Consider the following 15,746-nt stretch of genomic DNA (forward strand, 5'->3'; position numbering starts at 1 on the left):
GTTTTGAAAAATGCTGTTGTGTGAGATGTGCCTAACCCCAGGCTCGCACCACATGCAGTCCAACTGCAGCGATCGTAGGCCTGTTCAGTAAAGCTGTCAAAATGAGACGAGGCGAACAGGAGCACACTCTACTACCTTTACTTCACTCTCCTACCTTTACTTCACTCTCCTACCTTTACTTCACTCTACTACCTTTACTTCACTCTCCTACCTTTACTTCACTCTCCTACCTTTACTTCACTCTCCTACCTTTACTTCACCCTACTACCTTTACTTCACTCTCCTACCTTTACTTCACTCTCCTACCTTTACTTCACTCTCCTACCTTTACTTCACTCTACTACCTTTACTTCACTCTACTACCTTTACTTCACTCTACTACCTTTACTTCACTCTACTACCTTTACTTCACTCTACTACCTTTACTTCACTCTCCTACCTTTACTTCACTCTCCTACCTTTACTTCACTCTCCTACCTTTACTTCACTCTACTACCTTTACTTCACTCTCCTACCTTTACTTCACCTTACTACCTTTACTTCACTCTCCTACCTTTACTTCTCTCTCCTACCTTTACTTCACTCTACTACCTTTACTTCACTCTACTACCTTTACTTCACTCTCCTACCTTTACTTCACCCTACTACCTTTACTTCACTCTCCTACCTTTACTTCACTCTCCTACCTTTACTTCACTCTCCTACCTTTACTTCACTCTACTACCTTTACTTCACTCTACTACCTTTACTTCACCCTACTACCTTTACTTCACTCTCCTACCTTTACTTCACTCTCCTACCTTTACTTCACTCTCCTACCTTTACTTCACTCTACTACCTTTACTTCACTCTACTACCTTTACTTCACTCTCCTACCTTTACTTCACCTTACTACCGTTACTTCACTCTACTACCTTTACTTCACTCTACTACCTTTACTTCACTCTCCTACCTTTACTTCACCCTACTACCTTTACTTCTCTCTCCTACCTTTACTTCACTCTCCTACCTTTACTTCACTCTCCTACCTTTACTTCACTCTACTACCTTTACTTCACTCTCCTACCTTTACTTCACTCTACTACCTTTACTTCACTCTACTACCTTTACTTCACTCTCCTACCTTTACTTCACCTTACTACCTTTACTTCACTCTCCTACCTTTACTTCTCTCTCCTACCTTTACTTCACTCTACTACCTTTACTTCACTCTACTACCTTTACTTCACTCTCCTACCTTTACTTCACCCTACTACCTTTACTTCACTCTCCTACCTTTACTTCACTCTCCTACCTTTACTTCACTCTCCTACCTTTACTTCACTCTACTACCTTTACTTCACTCTACTACCTTTACTTCACCCTACTACCTTTACTTCACTCTCCTACCTTTACTTCACTCTCCTACCTTTACTTCACTCTCCTACCTTTACTTCACTCTACTACCTTTACTTCACTCTACTACCTTTACTTCACTCTCCTACCTTTACTTCACCTTACTACCTTTACTTCACTCTACTACCTTTACTTCACTCTACTACCTTTACTTCACTCTCCTACCTTTACTTCACCCTACTACCTTTACTTCACTCTCCTACCTTTACTTCACTCTCCTACCTTTACTTCACTCTACTACCTTTACTTCACTCTACTACCTTTACTTCACTCTACTACCTTTACTTCACTCTACTACCTTTACTTCACTCTACTACCTTTACTTCACTCTACTACCTTTACTTCACTCTCCTACCTTTACTTCACCTTACTACCTTTACTTCACTCTCCTACCTTTACTTCTCTCTCCTACCTTTACTTCACTCTCCTACCTTTACTTCACCCTACTACCTTTACTTCTCTCTCCTACCTTTACTTCACTCTCCTACCTTTACTTCACTCTCCTACCTTTACTTCACTCTACTACCTTTACTTCACTCTCCTACCTTTACTTCACTCTACTACCTTTACTTCACTCTACTACCTTTACTTCACTCTCCTACCTTTACTTCACCTTACTACCTTTACTTCACTCTCCTACCTTTACTTCTCTCTCCTACCTTTACTTCACTCTACTACCTTTACTTCACTCTACTACCTTTACTTCACTCTCCTACCTTTACTTCACCCTACTACCTTTACTTCACTCTCCTACCTTTACTTCACTCTCCTACCTTTACTTCACTCTCCTACCTTTACTTCACTCTACTACCTTTACTTCACTCTACTACCTTTACTTCACCCTACTACCTTTACTTCACTCTCCTACCTTTACTTCACTCTCCTACCTTTACTTCACTCTCCTACCTTTACTTCACTCTACTACCTTTACTTCACTCTACTACCTTTACTTCACTCTCCTACCTTTACTTCACCTTACTACCTTTACTTCACTCTACTACCTTTACTTCACTCTACTACCTTTACTTCACTCTCCTACCTTTACTTCACCCTACTACCTTTACTTCACTCTCCTACCTTTACTTCACTCTCCTACCTTTACTTCACTCTACTACCTTTACTTCACTCTACTACCTTTACTTCACTCTACTACCTTTACTTCACTCTACTACCTTTACTTCACTCTACTACCTTTACTTCACTCTCCTACCTTTACTTCACCTTACTACCTTTACTTCACTCTACTACCTTTACTTCACTCTACTACCTTTACTTCACTCTCCTACCTTTACTTCACCCTACTACCTTTACTTCACTCTACTACCTTTACTTCACTCTCCTACCTTTACTTCACCCTACTACCTTTACTTCACCCTCCTACCTTTACTTCACCCTCCTACCTTTACTTCTCTCTCCTACCTTTACTTCACTCTACTACCTTTACTTCACTCTACTACCTTTACTTCACTCTCCTACCTTTACTTCACCCTACTAACTTTACTTCACCCTCCTACCTTTACTTCTCTCTCCTACCTTTACTTCACTCTCCTACCTTTACTTCACCCTACTACCTTTACTTCACTCTACTACCTTTACTTCACTCCTACCTTTACTTCTCTCTCCTACCTTTACTTCACTCTCCTACCTTTACTTCACTCTCCTACCTTTACTTCACTCTCCTACCTTTACTTCACTCTCCTACCTTTACTTCACCCTACTACCTTTACTTCACCCTCCTACCTTTACTTCTCTCTCCTACCTTTACTTCACTCTCCTACCTTTACTTCACTCTCCTACCTTTACTTCTCTCTCCTACCTTTACTTCACTCTCCTACCTTTACTTCACCCTACTACCTTTACTTCACTCTCCTACCTTTACTCCACTCTCCTACCTTTACTTCACTCTCCTACCTTTACTCCACTCTCCTACCTTTACTTCACTCTCCTACCTTTACTCCACTCTCCTACCTTTACTCCACTCTCCTACCTTTACTTCACCTTACTACCTTTACTTCACTCTACTACCTTTACTTCACTCTACTACCTTTACTACAAAGTGCTCTTCATGTTATTTGAAACCATGGACGACGAGAGATACATCGAAATAAAACTTTGGTGCTGACACACACTTTGAAGAAAAATCAAGACAAAAAAGTGAGGTAATAGTACTTTGTTTACCAGTACTTCCTACATACATGCTTATTTATCACGTGAACTCCCGAATTGAACTCATGGTGTCACGAGGTTGTCAGTCAGACTGTGACTCAGCTTTTCGCACACCGTAACCAGGCAACCACATGCTGTCTGAGCCCGGCGTTAAAGACCCCAAGTGTGGGTGTAGACTGGTGTGTTAATGTGAGTGTGGTTCCATGTTGTAAAGCCATTTGAGTGCCTTGAAGTTAGAAAAGAGCTGTATAAATGTAACCATTTACAATTTGTCTCCATGGAGATGGTATTCTTTGCCAGGCCGGTTCCACAGAACTTTTTCTCCATGGAGACAAAGTGGTGACTCCAAGTTACAGATCAAATCTGTGGAGAGGAACCCCTGCTCACAGTAAAAAATAGGACTGCATGATTAAAAAATAAAAGGAATTGAAGTGTTTCTTATAAGTTTTGTGATTTATGTTTAAATAGGATTCTGTTCAAAGAGCGAATTGTAAACAACATTTGAGACTGAAATATGAACTGATACAAAAACTCCCATGAATGTTTGTAGAGGTCTAGTAAGAGGTCTTTGCAATTTGAAAATTGTACCAACTTAAGTTGCAATTTCAATTTTACTGCGATATATTGTACAGCCCTAATAAGAAAGTTGTTTTTTTTGCCATGCATTTCAGGCAAACAAAATATCTCCATGGAGATAAGCAGGTGATGGACCCTCCTTTATGTCAAAGATCTCTGAAAAATAAATGTTGGTCATTCTGCAGTAGAATGTTCCGAGTCTTTTTCACATGAAATTAAAACGTTCCAGCTTTTCTTTATCTACTTGTGTTTTTCTTCGTATTAGACAAATGTAAAAAAGCTACAAACTCATTTCCCTGACATGTTCCGGCAGGACGACTTCTACCTTCAGAAGTCCTGCTGCCGAAACATTTCAGATAAATTAACTCATAGTTTTTATACATCTATATTTTCAGAAGATACAAAAAAACATACAGAATACATTTTCCAAAAATATGATTCCTTCTTCTCTCTAAAATGTATGTTTTGTTCTTCCTTTTCAGATGAGGGGGAGTGACGAGGTGTCTCTTAACCTGTCCTGTAGCCCCCTGTCACAGAGCCTGGTCACACAGTTCCATCTCTATAATCACGGTGAGTTCAGCGGACATATCAGCACTGACTCCGAGCAGGAAATGGAGATGTAAAGTGTTGCAACCACACAATTGTAGTGTTGAGAAAAAGGGTCGTCATTAAGCTCTGCACACTCATTTGAGGTAAAGACCTACAGGGGTTTCAGCACATCCTGGAAAACCTTGAAAATAAATGTCGGACATCGAAAATTAGGAAAAAGGCCTGGACAAAATCTTGTTTTTTCTTGAAAATGTCTCTGCCATTAGTAAATGAGTAAAAAGAGATGTTGAGTTTTCTAAACCCCTCTTCTATAACTCATCCCACATACTTTATACCAACGTTGAACAATTAATTCATTTCACAGTATAAAGGTACACTTAATTATTTAAAAAATATTATAAATACAATATATACAAATGGCCTACAAATACTAAAACCTTTTAAAATAAATATAAAGGCAACACTTTATATTTATTTTTAAAAGGTTTTGGTATTTGTAGGCCTGAGATGGAAGTATTCTGAAGTGGTTTGGGGTCACTGGGTCAATACCCTAAAGCTTTTGAGATTATTTTTTTTTAATTTTACGGAACAAAATGGCTTAAAAATACAAACCCTTTGAAAACTAAATATAAAGGGCTGAGTAAAATTCTAAAATGAATCCCAAATGTTATAGTTATTAACAATTTCACCTCACTCTGTAGTAATTTGTAAGTAATTTATTGATGGTCCTTAAACATGAACAAAATAATCTGAAGATTCCCCAGTATTTTATAGCTATATCATTTTTTTTTTACATTATATTTGTATTCACATTACTTTCCTGACAAGTAATTTGTTGACAGTCTTAAAGAACACAGAAAAAACAATATCAGAATATCTGTCAAATGTCCAATATCCAACTAACTTCACCACAGTATTCCGCTGTCATGTGGTACTCTGAATCTTGTTGTAGCTGTATCTGGTTGATTGCTAAGCTCCACAGTCAGTTTCCCTGTTGTCCATGTTTGGTCAGTTCCACTGCTCTGGCTGCTTGGCATGAAGCTCGTGGACTGAGAGTTGCTGTGCATCATAAAGTCGAGAGGATGCATGGTGTTGCATTTTGATGTTTTTATTTCATGAAGCCATTGCTGCTCATGAATGTAATGGACTGTGAACAATTCAAATGAGATGTTTTTTCGGAGCAAGCATTCATTTACAAAGCTTTTAAGATAATAATATAATAATAACTTTTATTTATATAGCGCTTTTCAGTGACCCAAAGACGCTGAACATAATAAAAAAAGGGAGGGGTATTTACAGACAGGGGGGACAACACGTACAATACACATTAATATACAGATAAAATGAACAAGACAGAAGAAGTAGAGAGAAAAAGATGGGGATGTAACAGGGGGTAGAAGAGTAGGCAATGGGGTAGAGGAGGCTAGGGGTAGGGGAGGTCATAGGCTTGGGTGAAGAGGTATGTTTTTAGGCGGGATTTGAATGTTGTGAGTGAGGGAGAGTGGCGGACAGGTTGGGAGGGAGTTCCAGAGTCGGGGTGCTGTTCGGGAGAATGCTCTGTCGCCAAAAGTTTTGAGTCGGGATGTTGGTGCAGTCAGGGTGAGAGAGGAGGAGGATCGGAGAGCTCGGGAGGGGCGGTGGGGGATGAGGAGGTCAGACAGGTAGGGGGGGGCAAGGTGGTGAAGAGCTTTGAAGGTGAGGAGGAGTATTTTAAAGTTTATGCGCTGCTTGATGGGGAGCCAGTGGAGAGAGCGGAGAACGGGAGTGATGTGATCACGGGACCGGGTGTGGGTGAGGAGGCGGGCAGCGGAGTTTTGGACCATTTGGAGTCTATGGAGGGAATGGGAGGAGATGCCAGTGAGGAGGGAGTTGTAGTAGTCGAGGCGGGAGGAGATGAAGGCATGGATGAGGGATTCAGCAGCGGGGAGGGTGAGGCAGTGTCGGATTTTGGCGATGCGGCGGAGGTGGAAGTATGAGGTCTTGACGATGTGGCTGACATGGGGAGTGAAGGAGAGGGTGGGGTCCATGATGACACCGAGATTGCGTACCAGGGTAGAGGGGGTGATGGTCGAGGTGTCGATGCTGAGTGAAAAGGGACCAGTTTTATTGAGAGTGGATTTGGTGCCAATGAGGAGGAGCTCTGTTTTGTCACTGTTCAGTTTGAGGAAGTTGAGAGTGAGCCATGATTTTATTGTAGAGATGCAGGTTTGGATGTGGCTGAGGGGAGGGTTTTGGGTGGATTTGGTGGTGAGGTATATCTGGGTGTCGTCAGCGTAGCAGTGAAAGTCCAGGTTGAGTTGGCGGAGGATGTGACCAAGGGGGAAGATGTAGCAGATGAAGAGGAGGGGGCCGAGGACTGAGCCCTGGGGGACCCCCTGCGTTACTGGGGAGAGGGTGGATGAGTGACCGGAGAGGGAAATGAACTCTTGCCTGTTGGTGAGGTAGGATGTGAGCCAGTCAAGTGCAGAGCCCTCAACACCCAGTTGGCGCAGCCTTTGTAGGAGGATGGAATGGTTTATAGTGTCAAAGGCTGCGCTGAGGTCTAGTAGTAACAGGATGTTGAGGGCCCCGGAGTCTGCAGAGGTGAGGAGATCGTTGAGTACTTTGACCAGGGCTGTTTCAGTGCTGTGAAGTGGGCGGAAGCCAGATTGGAGGGGTTCATAGAGGTTGTTTGACTGGAGGTGGGTGTGAAGTTGGGCGGCGACGATGCGTTCCAGCGTTAAGATATTAACTTCATACATTATTTATAGTCTTCTAAAAGCACTATTTATGTCTGTCAATAATCACTCTCTGTGTCTCTTAATTACTTTATTTTATTTAGTTCCTGGGCCTATCCTAGGTGGCGTGGTTAGTTTTATTTTTATTTCAGCTAAGATTAATTTTACAGTAAAATGTAAAAATTTTAGTACACAACACCACAAGCGAAGATATAAACAGAAAATAAGAATTCCTCACCACAAAGTGACCTGATCTTGTGATAAATTGCATCATTTCTAGTGCTAGTAACTTGTCGATCCAACAGCCTTGGCAAAACAAAGCTTGCACATGTTTTAGGAACTTTAGGGTTATTTTACATGTTTTTAGTGGTAGAAGAAAACAAAGCACCCGAAGGAAACCTATGCAGACTCGGGGAGAACATGAAAGGCCCCGCACCACCCGAATCGATCCAAGGACCTTATTGTTGTGAGGCAAAAATGTGCTATTGTGCGCATCAGCTGTTTCCTGTTTATCAACGCACAACTCTTAGATTATATTTCCAGTGCATAATGCATCTTATATGATCCAAACCCAATGCGTCACATAAAGAGATTTTAAAACAAAGCTTGGAGGTGCAGAGAAGTTAAAAAAGCTGAGGATGAACTAGAATGTGTTTCCTGTTTACTCAAGCTTTAGCCACGTCTCACAGCGCCACACACTTAGAAGTACTAAATATCTTAGTCTCATGATTAAAAAGCATAATTTGGGTACGATTTACTCCTCTGAGCCGGCGTTTAGCATGGTGACATCAAATGAACCATTCCAAAGCAAAGTGAACTGGTCTGAGACCGGTTCAAACTTGGCTATAGAGACAGTAAGGACATTAGGACAGAATGCACTGGTCCATGCTCGGACGATGTTCTATGCTCAAAAAATGTATAGCCTATACAGGAGCTAAAGAGTCTGTTTGTGTTGGCAGGCAAGCTGGATGCCCCTGGCAAACCTGTGGTAAATGGAAGCAGCCTCTGCTGGGCCCCTCCAAAAGCCTCTGATCTAACCAAGGCAATTCTTGAGTATGAGTGGAAGTTCCAGCAGCACCCGCGGGCGGTATGCACTCACCTGAACCCACATATACTAGAACAGATAATGTTTGTGGCTGATGGTTGCTCTCCTCTCTTTAGGAGGACAGGTCCAGGTCTGTCCAATGCAAATGTAGGGAGCAGTGCCAGGCAGAGCTGCAGAGACACCTGGAACCCGGTCGCAGGTACAGTGCACATGTTCGGGTCCGACTTCAGAGTGAGGACCTGTGCCAATGGAGTGACTGGGGCCCCTTGCTGTCCTGGGAGTCTGCAGTGGGAGACAGTAAAGAACAATATGGTACTTATCTCTTTACATCAGCAGAGGAAAACCTTAAAAACAACCACACAAAAGAACAAACAAAACAAACAAGAATACCAGTCTTTTTTTCCATCTCCACACAACATGTGTTTGTGTGATATGAAACAGGGTCTGGAGGAGCAGCTTTGTGGACCACTGGGGTTGTCTTGGCTCTCTTTTTTATTCTCCTCCTGATCATGTCCAGGACCAACTGGTGAGTCTCTACCCAGCCCAAGCAGGTGACATGGTGACCCTGTGATGGGGATGTATGCTGAGGTTTTGCTTCTCTGCAGGGTGATGAAGCTGGTCAAAGGAGCACCTGTGCCGAGCCCTGCCCCCTCTGTCCTCAAGATGGTGAGTCAGACGCTACACTGGAGACATGTGTGCAAACAGTTAGAAGAATCATTACAACAGTTCTGTTGTTATTGAGTTAAAGGAGATGTTATAATGTTTACTCATCAAAAACATAGCTCAAGTTGTTCTTAGCTTCATCTGCATTATTAACAGAGCTGTGTTTGTGATGGATCTAAATCTGCACAAACCCAATCATTAAAACACACTGAGCGAAGAAGAGACAAGGAAACAATAAGTTTGATCTCCGGAGAGAGAATGGATCAGAGAAAGAAGCATCAGGTACAAAGCCTCCGTTGCATTCTCAGTCGTGAGTCCAATTCTGACGTCCTCTTCCATTCCCTCTTATTTATTAGGACAGCCCTCAAAACAAAAATAGTCCGAACAGCTTCTAAGGGGAAGGGTCAAACGCAGTTCGGACAAGACAGTTGTAATACATTGTAACATGTTAAAACAGCTGATGCAGACTGTCAGCAGAGTTATTTCACCCTGGAGAGACTCAGACGACACATAAAGGACTGTTTAGCAAGCTTTATTACGTGGGTTATTTGGCGCTCAGACCCCGGCGGAAGATATTGCGATCATGGGCACTCCATAATCTAACCCTGCGCTGATTGGGTGCAGAGGTGCGACGTGCCGCGGGGAGGAGTGACTTGGGTACGTTGATTGAAGATGGGGAGCAGGTGCGAGGGGCGATGTCCTGGGAATCCCCTGTCCTTGGGACTCTCCTTCTCGGCCAGGAAAAACTACAAAAACCTCCATGGGAACTAGTAGAAACCTGGAGGAGTTCCGTGGTGAAGAAGGGATCTAAACTCTCACAGACGGACAGGCTGGACTGGGTGCGTTGGTTGAGCTGGGGAGCAGGTGCCTTGATGTAGATGGTGGAGTTAGGTCTTCCAGGCTGAATTTACGCAGGCTTCATTTCTGCTTTTCTCCGTATCCAGGGGCCTCTTGTCGAAGGAACACCTGCTTCTCTCTTTCAGCGGAATTAACAAGTCTGCAACAAAACTTACACACACATACATCGATAAGTCAGCTTCCCCCTTTGCCCCCCTCCTCCTCTTTGTCCCCCCTTCGACAGCAGCAGCTTCTGCCTCTTGAACTAGGGCAGAGTTTTCATGCTCAAGACCAAGTCACATAGAAGTAGTCTGAGTTATAAAAGTTTTCTACCAAGCAGCATTGACCAGAGATTTAAGATCTGGATAGCAAAAGGTGTAAAGCAGAGTTTCTCAAACTTTTCTGGTGCACCTCTCTTAGGAGATTAAAAAAATATCTGCACCCCCCTCTCCCCAAAATATTACCCTGAAATAACAATAATAATTAGAAGTGTAATACGCTTTGATAGATGACTAAATCAAAAAAGTAATAAAAAAATAATATATACCTCAGGATCTTAAAAATATAAAATGTATAATTTAAAGATTTACTAGTACATTCGTACTTTGAGACATCTAATTTCAGCTGAACATGTAACCGCCACAGACAAGGGTTCTCTGAGATTGGATTGCAATCAAATCAATAACTTTGGTATAGAAAGTGAGTCTAAGGGTCAACCCCCCCCCAAAAAAAAAAAAAAATGCGGGACACTATGAGAATAAAGTAATTAAATAATGAGAAAACATACATTAATTAATGAGAAAAAAGTCAAAACCAGGAAAAAGTTATTAATTAATGAGAATAAACTCCCGGGTCCGATATGCGTTTGACTTTCAGCACCACCACCAGGACGCAAATGGCGCTTGACTTAGATGGGTTGAAAGTGAATACAAAAGCCCACAATAGATGTCAATCTTTATAATGCTGGCCTTTTAGACATCACAGACAATAATTTCCCCCTTGAAGTGTCCCCATGTCCTTCTGGTTAAGGGCCTGCGCGTGGCTCAGGTCCTGGACACTGGGCAGGACACTGACCGCGCTCAGACTGCAGCAGGCGAGGGAGTCTCGGACCACGCTTGGATTGAGGCTCGGACAAACGCTACAGGAGGAGCTGAGTGGAAGTGCAGACTGCAAACAGCTGTTTTGTGTTCTATGAGAATAAAGTTTGGCACAGCCAAAAAGCGATGTTTTACGCACACGACATCATCCACACAACTCATTCCACTTCTTACAGTTACAGAGTAACACAACTACAGCCTGACACACCCATGTAGCCCAGGCTGATGACTAAAATGAGGATACTATAAAGACATATGCTGCTCACTATTAGTTTACTTGTCCCTCTCCCCAGACACTTCCTTTAGCTCCTCCAGAGGGATCTCGAGGCGTTCCCAGGCCATTGTCCCTCCAGCGTGTCCTGGGTCTTCCCCGGGGCCTCTTCCCAGTGGGACATGCCTAGAGGTATCCAGGAACCAATGCCCAAGTCACCTCAGGGGCGGTCTAGCTCAGTGGTAGGGTGCTTGTCCACTTGTTGAGTTGAAGACCCTGCTGACAGCGGGCCGGACGTTCCCAACAGACCCTCACAATGCGCTTGGGTCTGCCAAGTCTGTCCAACTCTCCACCAGGTGGTGATCGGTGGACAGCTCTTCCCCTCTCTTCACCAGAGTGTCCGAGACATGCAGTTGAAGGTCAGATGACAGGAGAACAAAGTCGATCATTGACCTCCGGCCTAGGGTGTCCTGGTGTCAAGTGCACTGACACCCTTGTGCTTGAGCACAGAAGCCCAAAAACTGAACACCAATCGGGTTCAAATCGGGAAGGCCGTTCTTCTTGATCCTTTCTCTCCAGGTGTAACGGTCATTACCCACGTGGGCATTGACGTTTTTTTTATACCATTTTCTTGGTTAAAAAAAAAAAGGATACAACATTGGCGATATTTGAGTATTTATTCAATGTGGGCTGTTTTTTTCCCAACTTTTGTTTGCAAATACCCAGGTGAAAATGTTCTATCAACTGTACAAGAAGGCCTTTTTTAACCTTAATGGTTTTGATCCCTTTTTGGGATCAGGCAGTGGGGTCTTTGCATTAAAAAAAAAAAGTTTGTTTGTTTAATTATGTTGTTTTTGTGTAACAAAAGCAGATTTTCAAGAATAATTTCAACATGGTTAATACGATGGCATCTGAAAAAAGACAAATTGCATCCTTGAATGTTAATGGCATATTTAGCCAAATTAAAGGGTCAAAGATAATAACTAAGGTGAAAAAATAGATATTATATACTGACAAGAAACACCTTAGAACATCAAAAATTAACTAAATTTGGCTTTACTATTCCTCATACAGGGACAAACATAAGAGGGGAATGGCCATATTAGTCAGAATAGCTTTTGAACAGAGTTTTAAACACATGGATAAAGATGGCAGATTTGTACTGGTTAAAGGAACTATTAATATAAGTGTGTTTACTTTGATAAGCGTATATGCTCGCCCAGGAAGCAACCTCACTTTCTATACTAAAGATGGACTTTCTATACTATAGATGGGATTGCAAACCTCTCTGAGGGAACCCTTGTCTCTTTAGGTTTCTGGACCTTGCATATTCAGCTGACATTAGATGTTAGGGTTAGGGTTAACTATAGCTGTTAAAACCAAATCAGAGGACCAACAACACCACCTGGACAATACTGGGCACAGGACCATATTAAAAACAACAGAAAGACGCATAGATTTGTCGGTGACAGAGGCAAATAGACATATATAGAATATGATTTATTTATAAATTAGTCTATTCTTCAAAGATAAGTTCCATAATAGTAAAAAAAAAAGGTCACAGTAGATTTTCACATTCATCACTAAGTTCCACAAGAACAATTACATTTATGTTGAACATTGTCCATCAATTCATCCTTAATATTACAAGAGTCAACCAGACAGGTCGAGTGCGCTCGTCCCATACCCCCTGTGACCTCAAAGTTAAATTTAGGATTTCGTTTTAAGGCGGAGCAGATAAAATGGGCCTAAAAGGCAGTTTTCCATTCACTTACCGGTGAAAAAGCTCTGCTGCGCACCCTTGACAGCTAGTGAACGTGGCTAGTTCAGCCGGCTACACACACATTGGGACTCCAGCTTCCAGAACTACCAGCCGCCAAAGCACAATCGAGGAGTAACCCATAGTGTAGTGTGTCGTGGGGCACAAGCCTCGCCAAGGCACAAGACTAAAACACACATTAATGCAGATGGCTACCTGAGGACAGGAGGACGGGGCGTCAGATATTAAACTATAAAAGGACGCTCTTTGTTTTTCTTTGTCCTGTGGCCGTGCTGGTCGCTCAGTGCGTGTGTGTGTTTTATGCTTTTACTCCATGACACTGACATTCACTGTAGACCGGGTGTGTGTCCTCGGTGGTCCTCTGAAGCTATGGATCGTTCCAAGCCTAGTGTAACCCCTGTGTAGCACCTGTTACTGATTTAATTATGGGCCGTGCTGTAAGAGCACAAGCACTGAATCATTGCATTTCTTTTGATATGCACTCTGCAAAGGAACTATCCATCCATCTTCTTCCGCTTATCCGGGGCCAGGTCGCGGGGGCAGCAATCTAAGCAGGGACTCCCAGACACTTCACCCAACTCCTCCGGGAGGATCCCGAGGCGTTCCCAGATCAGCCGAGAGACATAGTCCTTCCAGCTTGTCCTGGGTTTTCCACAGGGCCTCTTCCCGGTGGGATATTCCTGAAATACCTCCCTAGGGAGGCACCCAGGAGGCATCCGGAACAGATACCCGAGCCACCTCAGCTAGCTCCTCTCAACGTGTAGGAGCAGCGGAGACCCACCCCCCCGGAGAGCGCAAGCCACCTTTTTCCGGTTGAGAACCATGGCCTCGGATTTGGAGGTGCTGATTCTCATCCCAGCCGCTTCACACTCGGCTGCAAACCGTCCCAGTGCATGTTGCAGGTCCGGATTTGATGGAGCCATCAGGACAACATTGTCTGCAAACAGCAGAGATGAGATCCTGTGGTTCCCAAACCGGACACCCTCCGACACCTGACTGCGCCTAGAAATTCTGTAGCCCTGGCGGAGTCCAACATGCACTGGGAACAGGTCTGACTTACTGCCGGCAATGCAAACACAGCTCCTGCTCCGGTCAGGGACCGGACAGCCCTGAGCAAAGGACACCGGACCCCGTACTCCCGGGGCACCCCCAAAGGACACCCCGTGGGACACAATCGAAAGCTTTCTCCAGATCCATAAAGCACATGTGGACTGGTTGGGCAAACTCCCATGAACCCTCTTTGGAAGACGTGATGGTGGGATTATGGAGGTCCTCAAAGTACACCGTCCGACGACATCCCAAGTCGAGGTCAACAGGTCTCCACCCGTACCGTAAACGGTGTTGGTGAAGCACTGCTTCCCCCTCCTGAGGCGCCGGACAGTTTGCCAGAATTTCCTTGGGGCCGACTGATAGTCCTCCTCCATGGCCTCCCCGAACTCCTCATAGGCCAGGGTTTTTGCCTCTGCGACAGCACAAGCTGCGTTCCGCTTGGCCTGCCGATACCTGTCAATGACCTCAGGAGACCTACAAGCCAGAGTGGCCTGGCTGGTGGTGATCAGTTGACAGTTCTGCCCCTCTCTTAACCCGAGTGTCCAAGACACGCGGTCGGAAGTCAGATGACACAACAACAAAGTTGATCATTGACCTCCGGCCTAGGGTGTCCTGGTGCTAGGACAGAAGTCCAATAAATGAACACCGCTCGGGTTCAGATTGGGGAAGCCATTCTTCCCGATCACCTCTTTCCAGGTGTCACTGTCATTGCCCATGTGGGAAGTCCCCCAGTAGAACAATGGAGTCCCCGGTCGGTGCACTGTCCAGTACCCCTCCCAAGGACTCCAAGAAGTACTCTGCAATGCTGTTCGTCCCGTAGGCCGCCACAACAGTGAGAGACCTGTCCCCCACCCAAAGGCGAAGGGACGCAACCCTCTCGTCCACCGGGGTGAACTCCAACACGTGGCGGCTGAGCTGAGGGGCTATAAGCCCACACCAGCCCGCCGCCTTTTCCCGCGGGAAACACCAGAGAAGTGGAGCGTCCAGCCCCTCTTGAGGAGATGGGTTCCAGAGCCCAAACTGTGGGTGGAGGTGAGGCCGACTATATCTAGTCGGTATCGCTCAACCTCCCGCACAAGCTCAGGCTCTTTCCCCCCCAGAAAGGTGACATTCGATGTCCCCAGAGTTAGTATCTGCGTCCGGAGATCTCGACTGCCGCCCAGATCACTCTGCACCGGACCCCTACGGATCCTCCTGCAGGTGGTTGGCCCACGGGAGGACGGCCCCACGTCGCTCGTTCGGGCTGTGCCCGGTCAGGCCCGTGGGGAAAGACCCGTGCGCTCGCCGTCAAACCATTTAAATTTATGCCGTGGCTGGAGAGCCGCGGCGCGGTTAAATGGCCGCGCAGTTTCAGGGACCGCGGCATTTCCCTTATAGCCCGTTATAGCCTCATGGCTAACCCTAACCCTAACCTTAACCCGGCGCGGTCTAAAACGGCGCTAAAACGCGGTCAAATAGCAGCGCAGTTTCAGGAGCCGCAGCGTTCGGCCGGCACAAAAATAACATGGCAGTTTCGGCCGCGCCGCGGCTCTGCAGACACTCCCTTAAATTTGAACGGAATAACTTGTCCTCTTATCAATGTAAAAACCTGAGTACTTGTATACTGATGTTGTTTATTCATTATACGATTGGAGGCTCTACTCTCGAATGCAAATTCTTT

At 44.6% G+C, this 15,746-nt stretch overlaps 2 protein-coding genes across 2 annotated transcripts in view; both read left to right on the forward strand.

The window, feature by feature from the left end:
• Positions 1-15,746, forward strand: part of LOC140377918 (lysophosphatidic acid receptor 2-like) — a 283,463-nt gene that overhangs the window by 128,779 nt on the left and 138,938 nt on the right. The gene's annotated exons all lie outside the window — the stretch shown is intronic.
• Positions 1-15,746, forward strand: part of LOC140377266 (uncharacterized) — a 29,228-nt gene that overhangs the window by 11,996 nt on the left and 1,486 nt on the right. The window contains exons 5-9 of the mRNA XM_072462611.1: positions 4,620-4,707; positions 8,363-8,490; positions 8,565-8,760; positions 8,890-8,974; positions 9,054-9,114. Of these exons, the coding sequence (XP_072318712.1) occupies positions 4,620-4,707; positions 8,363-8,490; positions 8,565-8,760; positions 8,890-8,974; positions 9,054-9,114 (558 nt within the window). The remainder of the gene's footprint in view (positions 1-4,619; positions 4,708-8,362; positions 8,491-8,564; positions 8,761-8,889; positions 8,975-9,053; positions 9,115-15,746) is intronic.

The sequence above is a fragment of the Eucyclogobius newberryi genome, unplaced genomic scaffold (assembly GCF_026437365.1).
Source record: "Eucyclogobius newberryi isolate DKJ021-1_F unplaced genomic scaffold, fEucNew1.0.hap1 SCAF_4, whole genome shotgun sequence".
Taxonomy (NCBI): domain Eukaryota; kingdom Metazoa; phylum Chordata; class Actinopteri; order Gobiiformes; family Gobiidae; genus Eucyclogobius; species Eucyclogobius newberryi.